Source organism: Fulmarus glacialis, unplaced genomic scaffold (assembly GCF_000690835.1).
Source record: "Fulmarus glacialis isolate BGI_N327 unplaced genomic scaffold, ASM69083v1 scaffold43347, whole genome shotgun sequence".
Taxonomy (NCBI): Eukaryota; Metazoa; Chordata; class Aves; order Procellariiformes; family Procellariidae; genus Fulmarus; species Fulmarus glacialis.
In genome coordinates this window covers 21,254-35,592 of record NW_009222135.1, presented here as the reverse complement: position 1 = coordinate 35,592, position 14,339 = coordinate 21,254, and the positions used below count along the sequence as shown (strand labels likewise).

At 37.0% G+C, this 14,339-nt stretch overlaps 1 protein-coding gene across 1 annotated transcript in view; it reads left to right on the top strand.

The window, feature by feature from the left end:
* Window positions 1-13,241, top strand: part of NFATC3 (nuclear factor of activated T-cells, cytoplasmic, calcineurin-dependent 3) — a gene marked incomplete at its 5' end in the record, with an annotated part of 55,599 nt that extends 42,358 nt beyond the window's left edge. Inside the window, one exon of the mRNA XM_009581357.1 lies at window positions 13,117-13,241. Coding sequence (XP_009579652.1) covers window positions 13,117-13,241 — 125 coding nt within the window. The remainder of the gene's footprint in view (window positions 1-13,116) is intronic.
* Window positions 13,242-14,339: the final 1,098 nt, after the last annotated feature.

Genomic DNA, 14,339 nt, shown 5'->3' with positions numbered 1-14,339 from the left:
AAGCTCCAACGTTCACGCTTAATGCTTACTATGTTAGACTCATCTGTCTTCTTGCGTGAGAGAAGGGGGTAAACGTATGACTTAAATGAGTTGGTTTCACTATGATACGTAAATGCGGAGCGTGACATCATAACCATGACATGAACAGGGATATTTGTTACTGTACTAAAAAACTGCAGAGCTTGTGCTGTGACTCTGCAGGCACATTCAGTCTGTCTATATAGCTATAAACATAATGTGCACAGGAAAACTATAATCCTTCTAACATTTCATACAGCCTTATTTTATCAATTAAAAAAAAAGTACTTCTTAGTAAAGTTGGCATTGAACCTGAAATTACTAAAAGTAAGCCTGTCTTATGGCTTGAAATGGTAACTTGCAAGGCAACCCACCATGTCCTGGATAGTTTCCCATTGTTTTGATCACAAACCAACAGAATCAGCTGGCTGCTCCACAGCAGAGAAGATTGAGGGTTAATTATAGCCTGGCAGCTTTTTTTTTTTTTTTTTTTTTTTTTTAGGGAAAGTTGACACTGTACTACTTGCGGGACATGTGGAGTCAAAACCAGGCTAAATATACTGCACTAACCAATGTGATGTAGCTGCAGGGATTCTTCACATAAATGCAGCTGATAGAGTTCTGTCTGGAGTTGACAAAAGAAGGCCTATATCCAAGGAAGCGTGTGCTGCAGTCTGTCCGTAATGTTCTTTGAGGTTTACTGATCCTCGTTACATCTGTAAATACAGCAGTTCACTCATCTGTCCTCTAAAATACGTGAATTCCTAGGTGCATGTAGCAATACTACCAAACCTAAACAGTTAATACGATCTGCCATACAATTATATCAAACTTATTTTTGCAAAGCGTATTAAAAAAACGCACTCTGTGCCTCTTACTCTAGCGACACTGCAAACAATCATGCATTCTAGAATGTTTTTTGGGATCTACTGTTCTAAAACCAGTGCATCTTCTAGTTTAAGTCTGATCGCCCACATATCCTACTTCAGTTCAGCAGCAGTAAAGGATACACAGGCTAAACTTTTAATCAGATAGTGCTACAAAAAATGAAGTTGCTTGACTCCTGTAGGAAGAGATCCTGAAACCCAAATGGTGTAACTCCAGTAGTTTTTTGGTCTGCCTGTATCCATATTAGAACTCTAATTTTAAGTTGACTTACTGCTTTGACCCAAATCTGGTGCAGATAATTGAGGGTTCTTCTTAACCTTTCTTTATTTAAGGGAGGAGCCAAGACAAAGAGGTGGTTCATAAAAGTATGAATTTTTGATCAGTTAAACAGATCTACAGGATGTCAGTTTTCTTGATTTCTATTTAATTTAACAGTTTTCATTTTAGCCTTACATTCTTTGGGTACAAAACACATTCTAGTATTGCTTAAGGAAGTAAAAACCTTTCTCAAATGTTTATGAAATTATGAGGTAGAAAGGTATTTTTATTGTGTGTTTATCTGGTACCTCAAGTTCTATCTAACTTCAGTGTGCGTTGAACAAAACCTTTGTCCTATATTATACACTTGAAAAGGCTGTTGCTTTATTTACCACGTTTCACAAACAACAAATATTGTGTGCCCGAGGCAAGTGCATGCTTCATTCCAGAAGGTGCTGGCTGGCGACATGTTACATGTGCTACACGTAACACATTTTGTCAAGGATTTATAAAAGTAAAAACTCAATACTGTTAGCAGCTTTGTTAGGACATGCAAGAACCTCAGAATCCCTCTCTGTATGAAATTAATTAGAAAAATTGCTCAGAATCATATTTCTCTGCTAAAGGGACAGATAATCCATATACGGTGCAGAGACTGTTGCTTAAAAGAGCTAATTAACTCCACTGTTCTCTCTGGAGGCTTTTTGTCAGTGTGTTTGTTGTCTGGTCCTTTGAAAGCCTGAGCTTTAAAGAGGATTGCCCGTAAAAGTTAATTTGTTTCATCCCAAGGTAGTTTTCTGCCCATCTCCCTGGATTCATTAGCTCTTTATTTAAATGTCACTTTCTTGCTGGTTCTACCATAGCCGGTGGGAAAAATGTTCTTTTCTTCATCTATTATTTGACAAGAAATTGTCCTTCATCTACTCCTTTCCTTCAAAACGGCAGTGGACATTTTCATTGAAACCCAGGTAATGCTTTCCATTTCCTGTTCAAATACATGTAACTTTACACTTTAAACAATTAAGCATAAGAAGTCATCCATTTGAATGCCAGCAATTTGAACTGCTTGAATTTCCAGAGGAAGTAAGAATAGACACTTTCATTCTCCCAGGAGTCATCCCTAAGCAGGGCTTTGAAATCATGCTGGCAAAGCAAACGTGTGGCTCTATCCAGACAGCACAAATTAGCCAGTTTCCAGAGTAGTTTTGTTAATTGTATTAAAGCCTAATTTACTAAACTTGCAGCTCTGTCTGGGGCAGGGAAAAAAAACCCAAACCCAACCCGGTATACTGTTGTAAGCTCTGCATAGTCCCTAATCCCAACTGCATAAACACGCACTTGTTGGTTAAAGTAATAAATACACTGTTCTACATTCATTTTTCCTCCAGGAAAAACAGTTCAGTAGAATACAGTTCTCCGCTTCCTCCTTGGTTTCTCATGTTGCCTTGGTCTGATAGAGCTGCCTATACCAAGATAATACCTGGTTTTCCGACACGTCAAACTGACTGTGGCCTGACTGCAGATCAGTACCTTGGGCAAAACGTTCAGATAGTGTGACAAGTAAAGGGGAAGCTAACAGCTGTTTACAGCAACAGTTTCCTTTGTTTAAAGGATAGGGAAAATAAAAATAAAGGGTTTATTTACTAGTACTCTTTTGCCTACCTTGTTCAGTGGAGGTGCTGTCAAGGGGCATTAGTACTTTTAATTTGACCACAGTAAGTAAAGCAGATTGAGAAAATTGCAGGAGGAGTGTTCTGAACTAACACAAATACTAAAATGAAATTTATGTAGTATAAAATTCATGATGATACAACGAGGCAGACATCCAAAAATATTAACCATTACCTTTATGGCTCTGGCTGCTAACTGAAGAGTAACTAAATATACAAGATAAGTGATACTGTTTTTAATAGGTACTCTGATAATTTATAAGTAGTTACTTATGTCAACATATGTAGTAGTTGTGAATGAAACTGGGTATTTAAAGTTAGTGCTATTAAAAGAAAATTGAAAATCACTTCCTGGTTGAGTGAACTGTAACTTCTTGGTTTAGTCCAGTCAGTAGTTATGTCTGTCTTCTTCTCTGACACAGACAGTTTTATCTCTGACCTGGAATACCAGCCATCAGGTTCAACAGAGAAATGGACTCAACATTCAGCACTCATGTCCAACTCCTATGTGGAAAATCTAGAGGGTGAGTCTGCTTACTGAAATGCTTCAATGTTTGAAATTGGAGCACGAAGGAAAGGGGAAAGTGTTTTAATAGTCTTAACATCTACAGGTGAAAAGCGCTATGTAATACTTAAGTATTGCTACAATTGGACACCTGTGTATTCTGAAATAGTTGGAAGTTCAGAAGTTGTGAACCAGGTGTACACTCATTCAGTAAAAACCTCCACTAAATATATATATGTAGCTGCCACAGAACTTCCTGAGTGCTGTAGGATCTAGTAAACAGAAGGGGATATGAAAATCGTAAGCCAAATACGGGCAAGGTTGTAGAGTGGCCGGATCAGTTAACTATGAGAAATTTAGAACGTTTCTCCTTTTTTAAAAAGATGAAGCAATGTCAATTTAAATAGATGGAATATAGTGGCATGCACTACCAATCTAAGTATTAGGAATACAGATTCATAAATAGATTTCTAGTTGAATGTGCACTATAATTGGGAAAGATCGTCTGGATTTATTTTAAGATGCTTTCAGGTTCTTTATTTCACATACAAACAAGATAATTATGCACTGTGACTTTTAAATAGTAACAATACTAGAAATTGACGATGGTATATTGGTCGTGTTTGTGTTTATACTCATTCTTCTTAAGTGTTTTCCACTTTATTACAAACGTGCCTAAAATGCCAAAGAACTATACTGTCCCTTTTTTTTAAAATATACACACACACATATGTATAAACACATATAACACATTATAAATTTTTAAAGGGGAATACCTGTAAGTATACAGTAGACTTGGGATTGTTAACAGTAAAGTAACCAAGCTCTGTGTGTAGCCTTAATAAAACTCTCACACAATTAGCATGTAGACTCATCTTAAGTTTGCCCATGAAACTGAAATAAATCACGATGTTGGTCTTTTACCATCTTTCAAAAAACTGACGTAGTTCTGCTTTCCTTACATATCAAAGTGTTATTCGTAAGGTAAGTAGCTACTATTCAGAATGGCAAAACTAGGGAAAGGACTCTGTACACAAAGTTGACATTTCTGTATCTTGAAACAGCAAATCGATTAATACAATACCAGTTATGGTTTAGATTATTTCTGTGTTCTAGACTATATCCTGTGCAACTCAGAATCTGGTAGGTACAGAATAATTGCTGAAGAGCAGGAATTCTTGAAAAATGAAAACTCAATTTAATAATAAAATAACCCCCAAATACCAGTATCATCAACTAAAGAGTGACACACAGGTTGGCAAACCCCAAACTTAGAATTAAGAAATGTGTGCCGACAGGTCCCTTTTAAAAAGGGCGCACAAACAGAAAACCAGACCCAGAGAGAAATATGCTTACACGCAGATGCTAGCATCTGAGGAATACAACTAAGAAACATGGTGCTGCTTTTAAATTAAAATAATGGGTATTTTAGGTATTTGCTGTAAGAAAAATAGCGTGGTACTAATGCAAGAGGTGTTTTCACAGGAAAGTTAGTAAAATGGTTCTGCGCCTTGAAGAATGCTTAGTGTCAAATCAGACAAGCTAACTGTAACAATTAGTAGTACAGAGTGCTTAAAGATTTAACTTTCAGGCTTAAATTAGGAAGAGCATAGCTTGTAAATTACACTGCTGAACAGGAGAGCAACCGTAACTATAGTGTGCTGCAGGAGATCAGACAATCTGCAAAGGCAGGAAATACACTAATGGAATACTTGAGTCATCCTTTATAGCATGGGTAAGTGTGATGACTGCTTCATGGAGCACTAAGTCATGAGAAGAACCCACAAGGGGTAACATCTCTCTATTTGGTCCAAAGGAGCGTACAGGAACTGCTTCAAAAAATAGAAAAATTTTAAAAAAATCTTTCTTTGGTTTGTAGCAGTTTCAGTATTACACGCTGTGACAAACTTCAAAAGGGGAACTATAGGAAAACAATAAAACTTAAGAAAAAAGAGGTGGTCAAAAGGGTAAAATGGTTGCAAGCAGTCTGCTAACTATTTATGAAGGTTCTAATTAAGTGTACAACTGTTCTGCAGTGAGAGAGACTACAAGCTGCTTCCAAATGCAGAAAACAGAAAAGAACATGAAAATTACTAGGTTAAATGTGAAACCTGGCCAACAGATGACAAATCAGGAATTCAGCTAAAATCAGATAAATGAACTTAGAAAATTTTTTGCATTGATGCTCACAATTGAGGAACTAGAGATTATCATGCCAAAGTCCTTTGAAAAAGGGACATGTTGCAGGATCTGTCTCAAATTGAAGTGTCAGTAAAAAGGTTTCAGAAGAGATAAACAGTGACAATTCACCTCAACTAGATGACATGCCAGACAACAGCTCTGAAAGAGTAAGCAACAGTTGAACTATTAACTGTAACGTATAACCTCTTGCTTAAATCTGATTTGGAGCCAGGGGACTGGAAGTTGGTAAATGTGACACTGCTGCTGCTCAGCTGTTCAGAGTAGTGAAAAACAAAAACTGTCTAGACACCGCTACAGGAAGACCTTGTGATTAAAGAAAAAGAGTGGAAATTAGGGTAAGGGAAAGAAAAACCCACCCTAATTCCATACGTACAGTGACAAGCTCTCTGAACTATGCTCATTTAAAGCCGTCTTGAATTTAAAATGGACAATCCTATGAAAACTTGCTCAGTACTGTTAAAAGTAGTCTTAAAAGGGTGAATAAATACTAGGAATATTTAGGAAACCAGCAGAGAATGAACAAATACTACTATATAGATCTGTTATGTGCCCACATCCTGTCCCTGATGTCACAAAAGAACTTGATGCGTATGTGTTGTTTTGTGGGGTGTTTTGGTTAAGGACAGCTAGCATGACCAAAGGTTTGGAACAGAAGTTATGTTGAATCAGCTAGGACACTCCAGCTGGAAAAATGAATGAGGAGAATATGCTAAGGATAATAAATGAATGGGTGGCACGGAAAAAGTAATGGAAAATACTTCTTGGGAGAGAAAATAATAAAAGTGTCCACCAAGTAATCACACAGCAAGTTCAACACATATAAAAAGCATCACTACAGCTCTACGTAGTTAAGCTTTGGCACTACTGTCTCAGAGTGTTGCGGATGACAGAATTTTGCACAGACCTTAAAGACCCGGGGAAAAAAGTCCAAATGGGACCATTTAGCACAAAAGATACTGTCTCTGGCTTGGGAAGTCCCTAGGACAAACACATCTTGGAGGCTGGTAGAACATCCTGGGGAAGCATCACGATGTGTTTTCCCTAGGTCTCTACTATTGCCTATTACATACCTAATGGTTTGTAATCTGAACTGGTTTGCTTGTAGTTCTCCATGGAGGTTTTCAGGCAGTATTTTTTGACCTGCAAAATCCTAAAATGCTTGATAACTGCCTGTTAGAGAGATTCTTTTGCCCTGTAGAAAGTATAGCTGCTGATTATAGATTATCAGTTTCCAGCAAGGGAAAAGAGGTCACTTGCACTATTCCCAGAAAGGCCTTTAGGTTCAGGAATGGCTTATATTTTCCTTTGTGCTCCAGTACAAAATATTTGTCTCTTAGCATTCACAGAGATAGGAGGAATTAAGTACAGAGCAATTTAGAAGCATGCTAGTCTTTGGTTGGCATTTGATTTAAAAAGATACTGCCTTTACTTCTGATGTTAGAACTTCAAACACCTATCTTGGAGATCATGCTACATCTAAACTTGTTTTCATTCTAATATAAAATATTCAGTAAGGTGGTACAGATATACAAGTTGACTGACAAATTATGGATCGGTCTCACATTAAGAGAATAAATTAAGGTGACATCGTAGAATTGATTAAACAAACCAGTGTGAAAAAAGCATAGATACTACAAACATATCAAAGCACCAGTTCCTCTTTTAAGAGCTTGTTACTCTAAATTTGTAAATTTTTTTAAATTTATCCAAAACACTCAGCAACTTACTATGAAAAACACCAGCTTTCGTGATGTTGTCATGCTTTGTAACACAAGAGCTTTGTTCTGTTCAAATCGGCTAACAGAGATAACTTTTTGTAGGTGAGAATTTCCCCGGCGAGGTTGGTCAGTACTGCTCACAGGACACATCTCTATTGGAACAGCTGATGAGGTTACTACCCCTAGCTGTATGTATCACTCACTGCACAAATGGCTGAGCTGTTCAACCTAATTTTAGTTTATCTTAAAACTCTGGATTACGAATTGCAACAGTTTTAAGAGATCTTTGTGAACAGTCTGGCTGTTCACGCAGCAAACAGCTGGAGCAATAACTTTATCAGCTGTCCTAGTGCAAGGCTTCAGTGACCAAGAGGCAAAGCCCTCAGCCTAAAAGATAAGAGCAGGGGGAGGAGGCCTCCAAGGAGCTGCGGCCCAGTTTTCTGTCAGTCTCAGTGGCTCGGCTGTCTCTTATGTGTGCAGTCAGTAGGGACTTAAAAAAGCAAACAGAACACTATGTGAAATCAAAACAGTGGGAACAACCCAGTAAAACAGAATATGTCGTTGCTCTTGTTTTACAAGCTTGACAGCAGATCCAAAAGTCAGAGCTAGTTATCTTCTACGCTATTCCGCTGGTATTGATGCTGGTATGCTGCGTAATTTTTTTGAAAGGTTATAGGGGCTTGAGCCTCCCGATGACTTTCAGTGCTTTTTTCAGTACAGCATGTTCATGCTTTTTCAATGCAGCACAGAGGGGGAAGAACAAAACAAAAAAAACCCCACAAAAATCTTTGCAATAGAATACTACGGTATCACCACTATTGACAGGGTCAAATCTAATCTGTCTGTAGCAGAAGGTTTTCTTTCCACCATGTTAAATTCTGCTCTGCACAATCTATTTTTAACTGTTAGTATAAATTTACCAGCCAGCTTAGGCTATGTATAAATACTAGGGAAGAAAAAGGTGAAACTATTGCAAATAAAGTAACAGCTGAAATTCTGAAATCTGGGATAACTGCCAAAGAGGTCAATTAAATAGACATAGGAAAGTTGTTAAAATCATTTCCATTTCACAGCCTAATTTAAAAAAAAAAAAAAAAAAAAGCACTGTATTGCATTTTGATCCATGCCATATCTGACAAGCAAGTTTTCAAAATGCAGTTATCACTTTTGTAGTAGAGGAATCTGCCACATTTCTATACAGTGTGTGCCACCCCTCTCTCTTTTGATCTGATCCAGTCATTATTTCAAGAGTAGCAACCTGGATTGTTAGCACATAAAACATTTGATAACACTTTTGATGTTATCCACTCAGTTGACTCAGCAGATCACCCAAAACAATTTTAGGTCATCAGTAGGTACTAAATGAGTACTAAATATTAGCTAGATCTCTGAATAGTTCAGTATGTAAAATATTTCTGGTTCCTCGTCTCTTGACAGTAGAGGTCCAGGGACTGGGATTAGCAGTCAGAACATCTGGCACCAAACATACCAAACAGGCAGTGATTTGGGGGGGCGGGGAAGAAGGTAGTAGACTGAGTCAAGATCCTAATAATGTAACTGTTCACTTCCATCTTAAGTCTCAAGAGATTGGCTCACTTCAAAGAGGCAACGGAAGTATAAACTACACAACACAAATGAACCTGGCAGACATACCATAGAGAACCTTAACAACATACTCGAGATCCGTATTACTGAATCCTGAACAAGCTGTGCAGCCTTCCCCTAGAAATTTTTGCTGAAGAAAGGAAATTGTATGAAAAAATAAGTGCATGTATTAAAAAAATGATGCATCTTGGTTTCCCAGTATCTAGTTGCTAACTGGATGGCTTTTAAGGTTAAACAAAAGGGCATATGAAATCTTTCTAGCTATACTTCTAGGACAGCATAACCGATGCACCCCATAATTGAAAATAGGAAAGGTGGGATAAAGTGTTCTTCTGAAAGTAGAGAAAAGAAGTTTTCTTTTGTTTGTAAAGCATCATCAGTATAGCCTGAGCTCTGTCCTTTCTCAGGACTGTTGAAATTGACTTCCTCTCCCAATTTGTCACCTAAGAACTTGGATTTTGCTAGACAACACTATAGAAAACCTGTGTTTATGCTCATGAATTAAGTTTTCAGTTTTAATCACAGACCACTAAATGTTCTGTGATTGACCCTGTGTGGAGGAAGGTAATGTGTCATGCATTCAAATACTAACCTTTGGATTTCTATTTTAGTCTTTAAACAAATACGATTTTCTCCATCACAAATTAATACAAAAAGGAAAATGCCATATGATTTCACCTTCAGTCTTGTACGTTTCCACACAGGATTTTAACTCTTCTTACCGACTACACGATTTACATTTTAAACTTCTTCAATTTATACCACTCCACCTTCATATAAAGCCAAATGCTTCCCAATTTAGATATATGCAGGCATCTCATTATTTGCTGCCTTAAAGTTAAGTTGTACATCTCTTCAGTGAGCTGTTCCAAAGGACTTCCAGGCTGCCTAATTTTGGTAAATACTCATGATGACTTCTTTACAATATTTTTTTCAGTCTTTAAAAGACCAGCCTTCTGTAGAAGAGCTGCTTTCCTGGTTTAAATGCCCATTTCTCCATCTGCTAGCCTGCATGCTAGATCGGTACTCCCACTGTCCCCATTCATCCCTTCCACCGCTCACCTGCTGGGCGCAGCCAGTCAGGCCGCCGGCCCACGCCTCACTTAGCCCGTTACCGCATCACTCCCGGTACCGCCCTGCCCAGTTGTCTCCAACCTCGCAGCCAGACTACTGCACCGCAAAAGGTTAGAGCGCAGGCTGTGCTTTCTTGGAAGCATTTTTACCATCATCTGTACATCCTCTAAATCAGTGTATAGTCTTCCAGAGTCTGCAGGCTTCCCCCACCCATTTGTTGCTTACAGATCTCCAGACAGCTGAAATGGGCACTCTTGGAAAGTATAAAATAGGAAGATGTGTTAGTCAGGAGGCTATGGCCTGTGAAAAAGTGAAAAAACACCTTTGCCAGACACAGCAGAAAAAGGATTCTGGCCTTTTATTTAGGCCTGTGTGGTGCTCTGACGAAACACTGATTTAAATACTTCTTATTTAAGCAAAACAAACAAACAAACAAAAACCCCACCACGCTCACTTGAATACTGATTGGGTTTAAAAATTAGCAATCCTAACAAAATCACTGTGGCAAGTAAAAGAACTCCTCTAGAATTTTAGGTTGGGAAGAAGGCAAGGCACTGCATTTCCCTTAGAATTGGTGGATGTTTCTAATGTAAATCCATATAAACTAGACAAATCTGTATTGGCCATGTGCTAAAAATGTTGCCAAAAAAAGTTCTCCAACAGCAAAATGAAAGGTATGACAGAGCTATCGCACTGAGCTATAGAACAGGTTCTTATAAACAAATTGATGATTATTTAAAAAAAAAAAAACCACAACACAAACTAACCTGTAACTTTTAATACTGTATGTAATGAATTATGCAGAACTTTGGCAAATAAAACACCATATGACCAGCTATTGTATTAACAGTGTAATGTGATTTAAGGAAAAATTAATGCCACATGGCTACATTCTGTTCAGTTAAACACCTTTGCCTGTGGGAACTACAAAACCATTTGCAACAGTATAGACCAGTTTGTTCTGATGTTGCCAGTACAGGTACATATCATCTATCAAAACTTAAAGGAAGTAACCGTCTAATAATTTCAAAATATAAAAGGTATTTAGCTATGTTGCTTTTTATTGTACCGCTCATCAAAGTTTTAGTAGTACTGAACAGCTGCAGTGTTTGATTTGCACAAAGCAACTGTTCAGTAGCATACAGTAGATAATAGCTGTTAGAGGTCCTGTAGTTAGAGCGAGCTAATGAGTGCCCTGACAGAAACTGATGGAGCATAGTTCTTGTAAGTGAACATCTAAATTTTGTTTAAAAAGTCTTGTTTTTTAACAGCTGTTTACTTATGCAGTGTTGGCATAATAAAAATACTTGAAAAAGTATCCTACCTGCAGTCACGCAATTTAAAGTGTCATAGTGCCAGTTAAGTTCATTGAATGAAAGATTTTTTTGAAGCCCAATAAATTGCAAGTCTTGTAATGCTCGAGGGAATTGGTTGTTACATAGCTCATCTGAACTGTTTTAACCTTTGGGCTGCCATAATGTGTATTTTTAACAAGCTGTCCTTGCATTCATGCAGGAGAAATACCATTGCCATTGATTGACTTTCAGATAACAAATTCCTCCTCCGTGGTTACATATGGGTATATGACATAAGGTGGTTTTAAAGCTTTCCTGAATAAACTAAAAGAATATAGACAAAACTTGTTTTCAGAGTTGGATTTTATATGCATTAGACATACTTCAGAGCATTCACAATATTACTACATTGTCTTTCAGACCCACTTAGCTACTGCTGCAGCAAAGGGCAATGCTCAGGCTGTTGAACACTCTATAAACATAAAGAGCAATTTATACCACCTGTAGTTTGATTTTGTTATGCTTCTACCAGACAGAAATGGTTAGTAGGAAGCTAAGTCTTGCTATGGAAAATTAAGGAAGCATTAAGAAGGGTCACGAAGTATATCAATATTGTTCTGTAAAGTTACCCAATGGAGAACAAAAGAGCAAAAGCCTAGCTTCCAAATCTGTGAAGATTTTTAATAGAAGCAGCTTACTAGCAAAACAGAAAGTTCTTATTTTTACTAGGAATGGTCCTTACTCGACAGAAGGATCCCATTAAATGCCTGTTTATAGAAAGTCCAAACAAACTCATGTCAGACGCTTGTCTTTTATTATGATAATTCAGCATATTCAAAATCTTGCTGAATATAACATACTGTATACTTACTGCCACTCAGTCATGGGAAACAACATGATTGACTGCGTCTTCTAACTATTAAATAATAATTTATATTTTGGTTATCATCTAATATTTGTTTAAAATTTGTTGTTACTATTTAATGTTATTTTTTTCATTTCCACTTAGAATATTATTCAGTTTTCTTAGTTAAACTTACTGTTACCCATTTTGTAAAATGGACATTTATATCACTGCATTTACGCTTATCCATTAAAATAATCTTTTTTTGTCATCTTCCAAACTCAATTGTACTGCAATCAATTATCTAGGCTTTAGAGTAACACTCCAAAATTGTCATTTTTTGATCTCTTAAGTGCTACTTCTTCATATTTACAGTGGTGTCCCTCGCTTGTAAATAGTACTAGTTGACTAATCTTTGCTGAATTTGACGCGCACACAGACACACACAAATTGATGTGACCTGCATATTAGTCAATCTTAATTCTTCACTACAGAAAAGTTGATTGATAACTAAGGAATATTTTGTTACTGCAGTTTCACAAATGCAAGTATTCAGAAAATTGGCCGATTAAATAGGTATATAGTATTAAAAATAATATTCTATTAACCCAAATCCAAGTCCTGAGGAAGTTCTGTAAATAGCTTGAAAGAGCCAAGAGTTATTGGAGTTATTTGTTGTGCCTGTAGCACTCTTGAACAGAAGGAGTTCTTTGGCGAAATCTGTACTAAACTGACCTATGCTGTGCCTTTCAGTTACCTGGTTGTCATGAATATGTATGTGCTTATTTTTACTTCAAGAATTTTAGGGATTCTCTAACATGGATTATGGTAAGTACAAAGCGTACTATTAAGAGAAACTAGGACTTTGCCCTCCGCCCCCCTTGCTCAACTGTTACTGAAGTTAGGTTCCTCATTCATCCTCTGTTACTTAACTGCATCAAGGCTTAGCAGTGGAATATTTCTTTTTAAAAGGGATACACTGATGAGTTCTGCCTTTTGAAAAGCATAAAAAGTCACTTTTTATTTTTTTTTTTTGTAGTGAATGAGATCATAGGAAGAGATATGTCACAGATCTCAGTGTCACATGGAACAACAGTGGCCAGCCAGTCTGCGCGTACATGTCCTGGATCTCTGGAGACAAGAATATCTGATGGAATCCAGTAACGGATAAGCTTGCAACTAAACATCCATGAAAACTTAACAGTTTCTCTGAATATTTCTTCGTTCTCTTCCTCTTTAGACTTACTGTGCTTCCAACTCTGTGGCCTTTATGAACTGGAACAGTGGATCCTTGCAAAGCCCTTTTAGTGGGTTACATTTTTGATGTAGAGACAGAGCATTTTAATTATAGTTCCTCAGATGCTGTAAAGAGACTTCTTAAAATGGACACACAGAACCTACACCAGATATTTTAACTGTTTTAAAGTTACAAACAAGCTTTGCTTTTTGCATTTAAATAGAATACTTTTATATTGTAAGTGCTTCAAATGTGTGGAGATGTTAGTTTGCTCTTATAATATTCACAGTACTGAATGTGGAAAAAGATTTAATACACATCTTCAGTGTGCTGCTTTCCCTTAGAGATAGTATAGTTTGTAACTGATGATTTGTAACACCTTTTGGTCATTTTGGAAAGCCTTTAAAGCTTCTATTGTTTAATTTTTTTTTTTTAATACGATCTTCCAGTGGCAAATCATACCTGTCATCTGAAGCCAATGCCATGGAAGCCATTGTGTATACAAATACTGTAGTTTTTTCTTTCTTAGATTCATAGGAAGCAAAGCCAAATGTAGATCTGCACTTGTTTATAAACTGAAGATGTTACTTGATAGGCTGCAAAAAGACCATTCCATCATGAAAGTGTTGGGATAGAAATGACATTCCAAAATTTAACTTTTATAACTTTGTGGATAATCTTCCTGTTCTTTATTAGCACAGGCTCCTTCTTGAAATAGCTTTTTCTTAGAAAGTTACATTTGTAATCAAATTTGAGCAGTAGGATTTTAGATTAAAGAACAGCAACATCAAAGCCATGTTAGATACAGGAGAAATTTTAATATTTGCTAAGGATCTAAGTGTTCCCGTTATCCCTACAGAATATGGTTTTGAAATCACCAATTCAGTGGCATTCAAGTTTTCCATGCAATAAATCATTTGATCACATCTGTATCTTTTATATGCTGTATGCCTGACCATGCCACTTGGAAGTCCAATCAAGAGATGACAATTACAGTTCCTTAAATTTAAGCTGTTTATAAACGT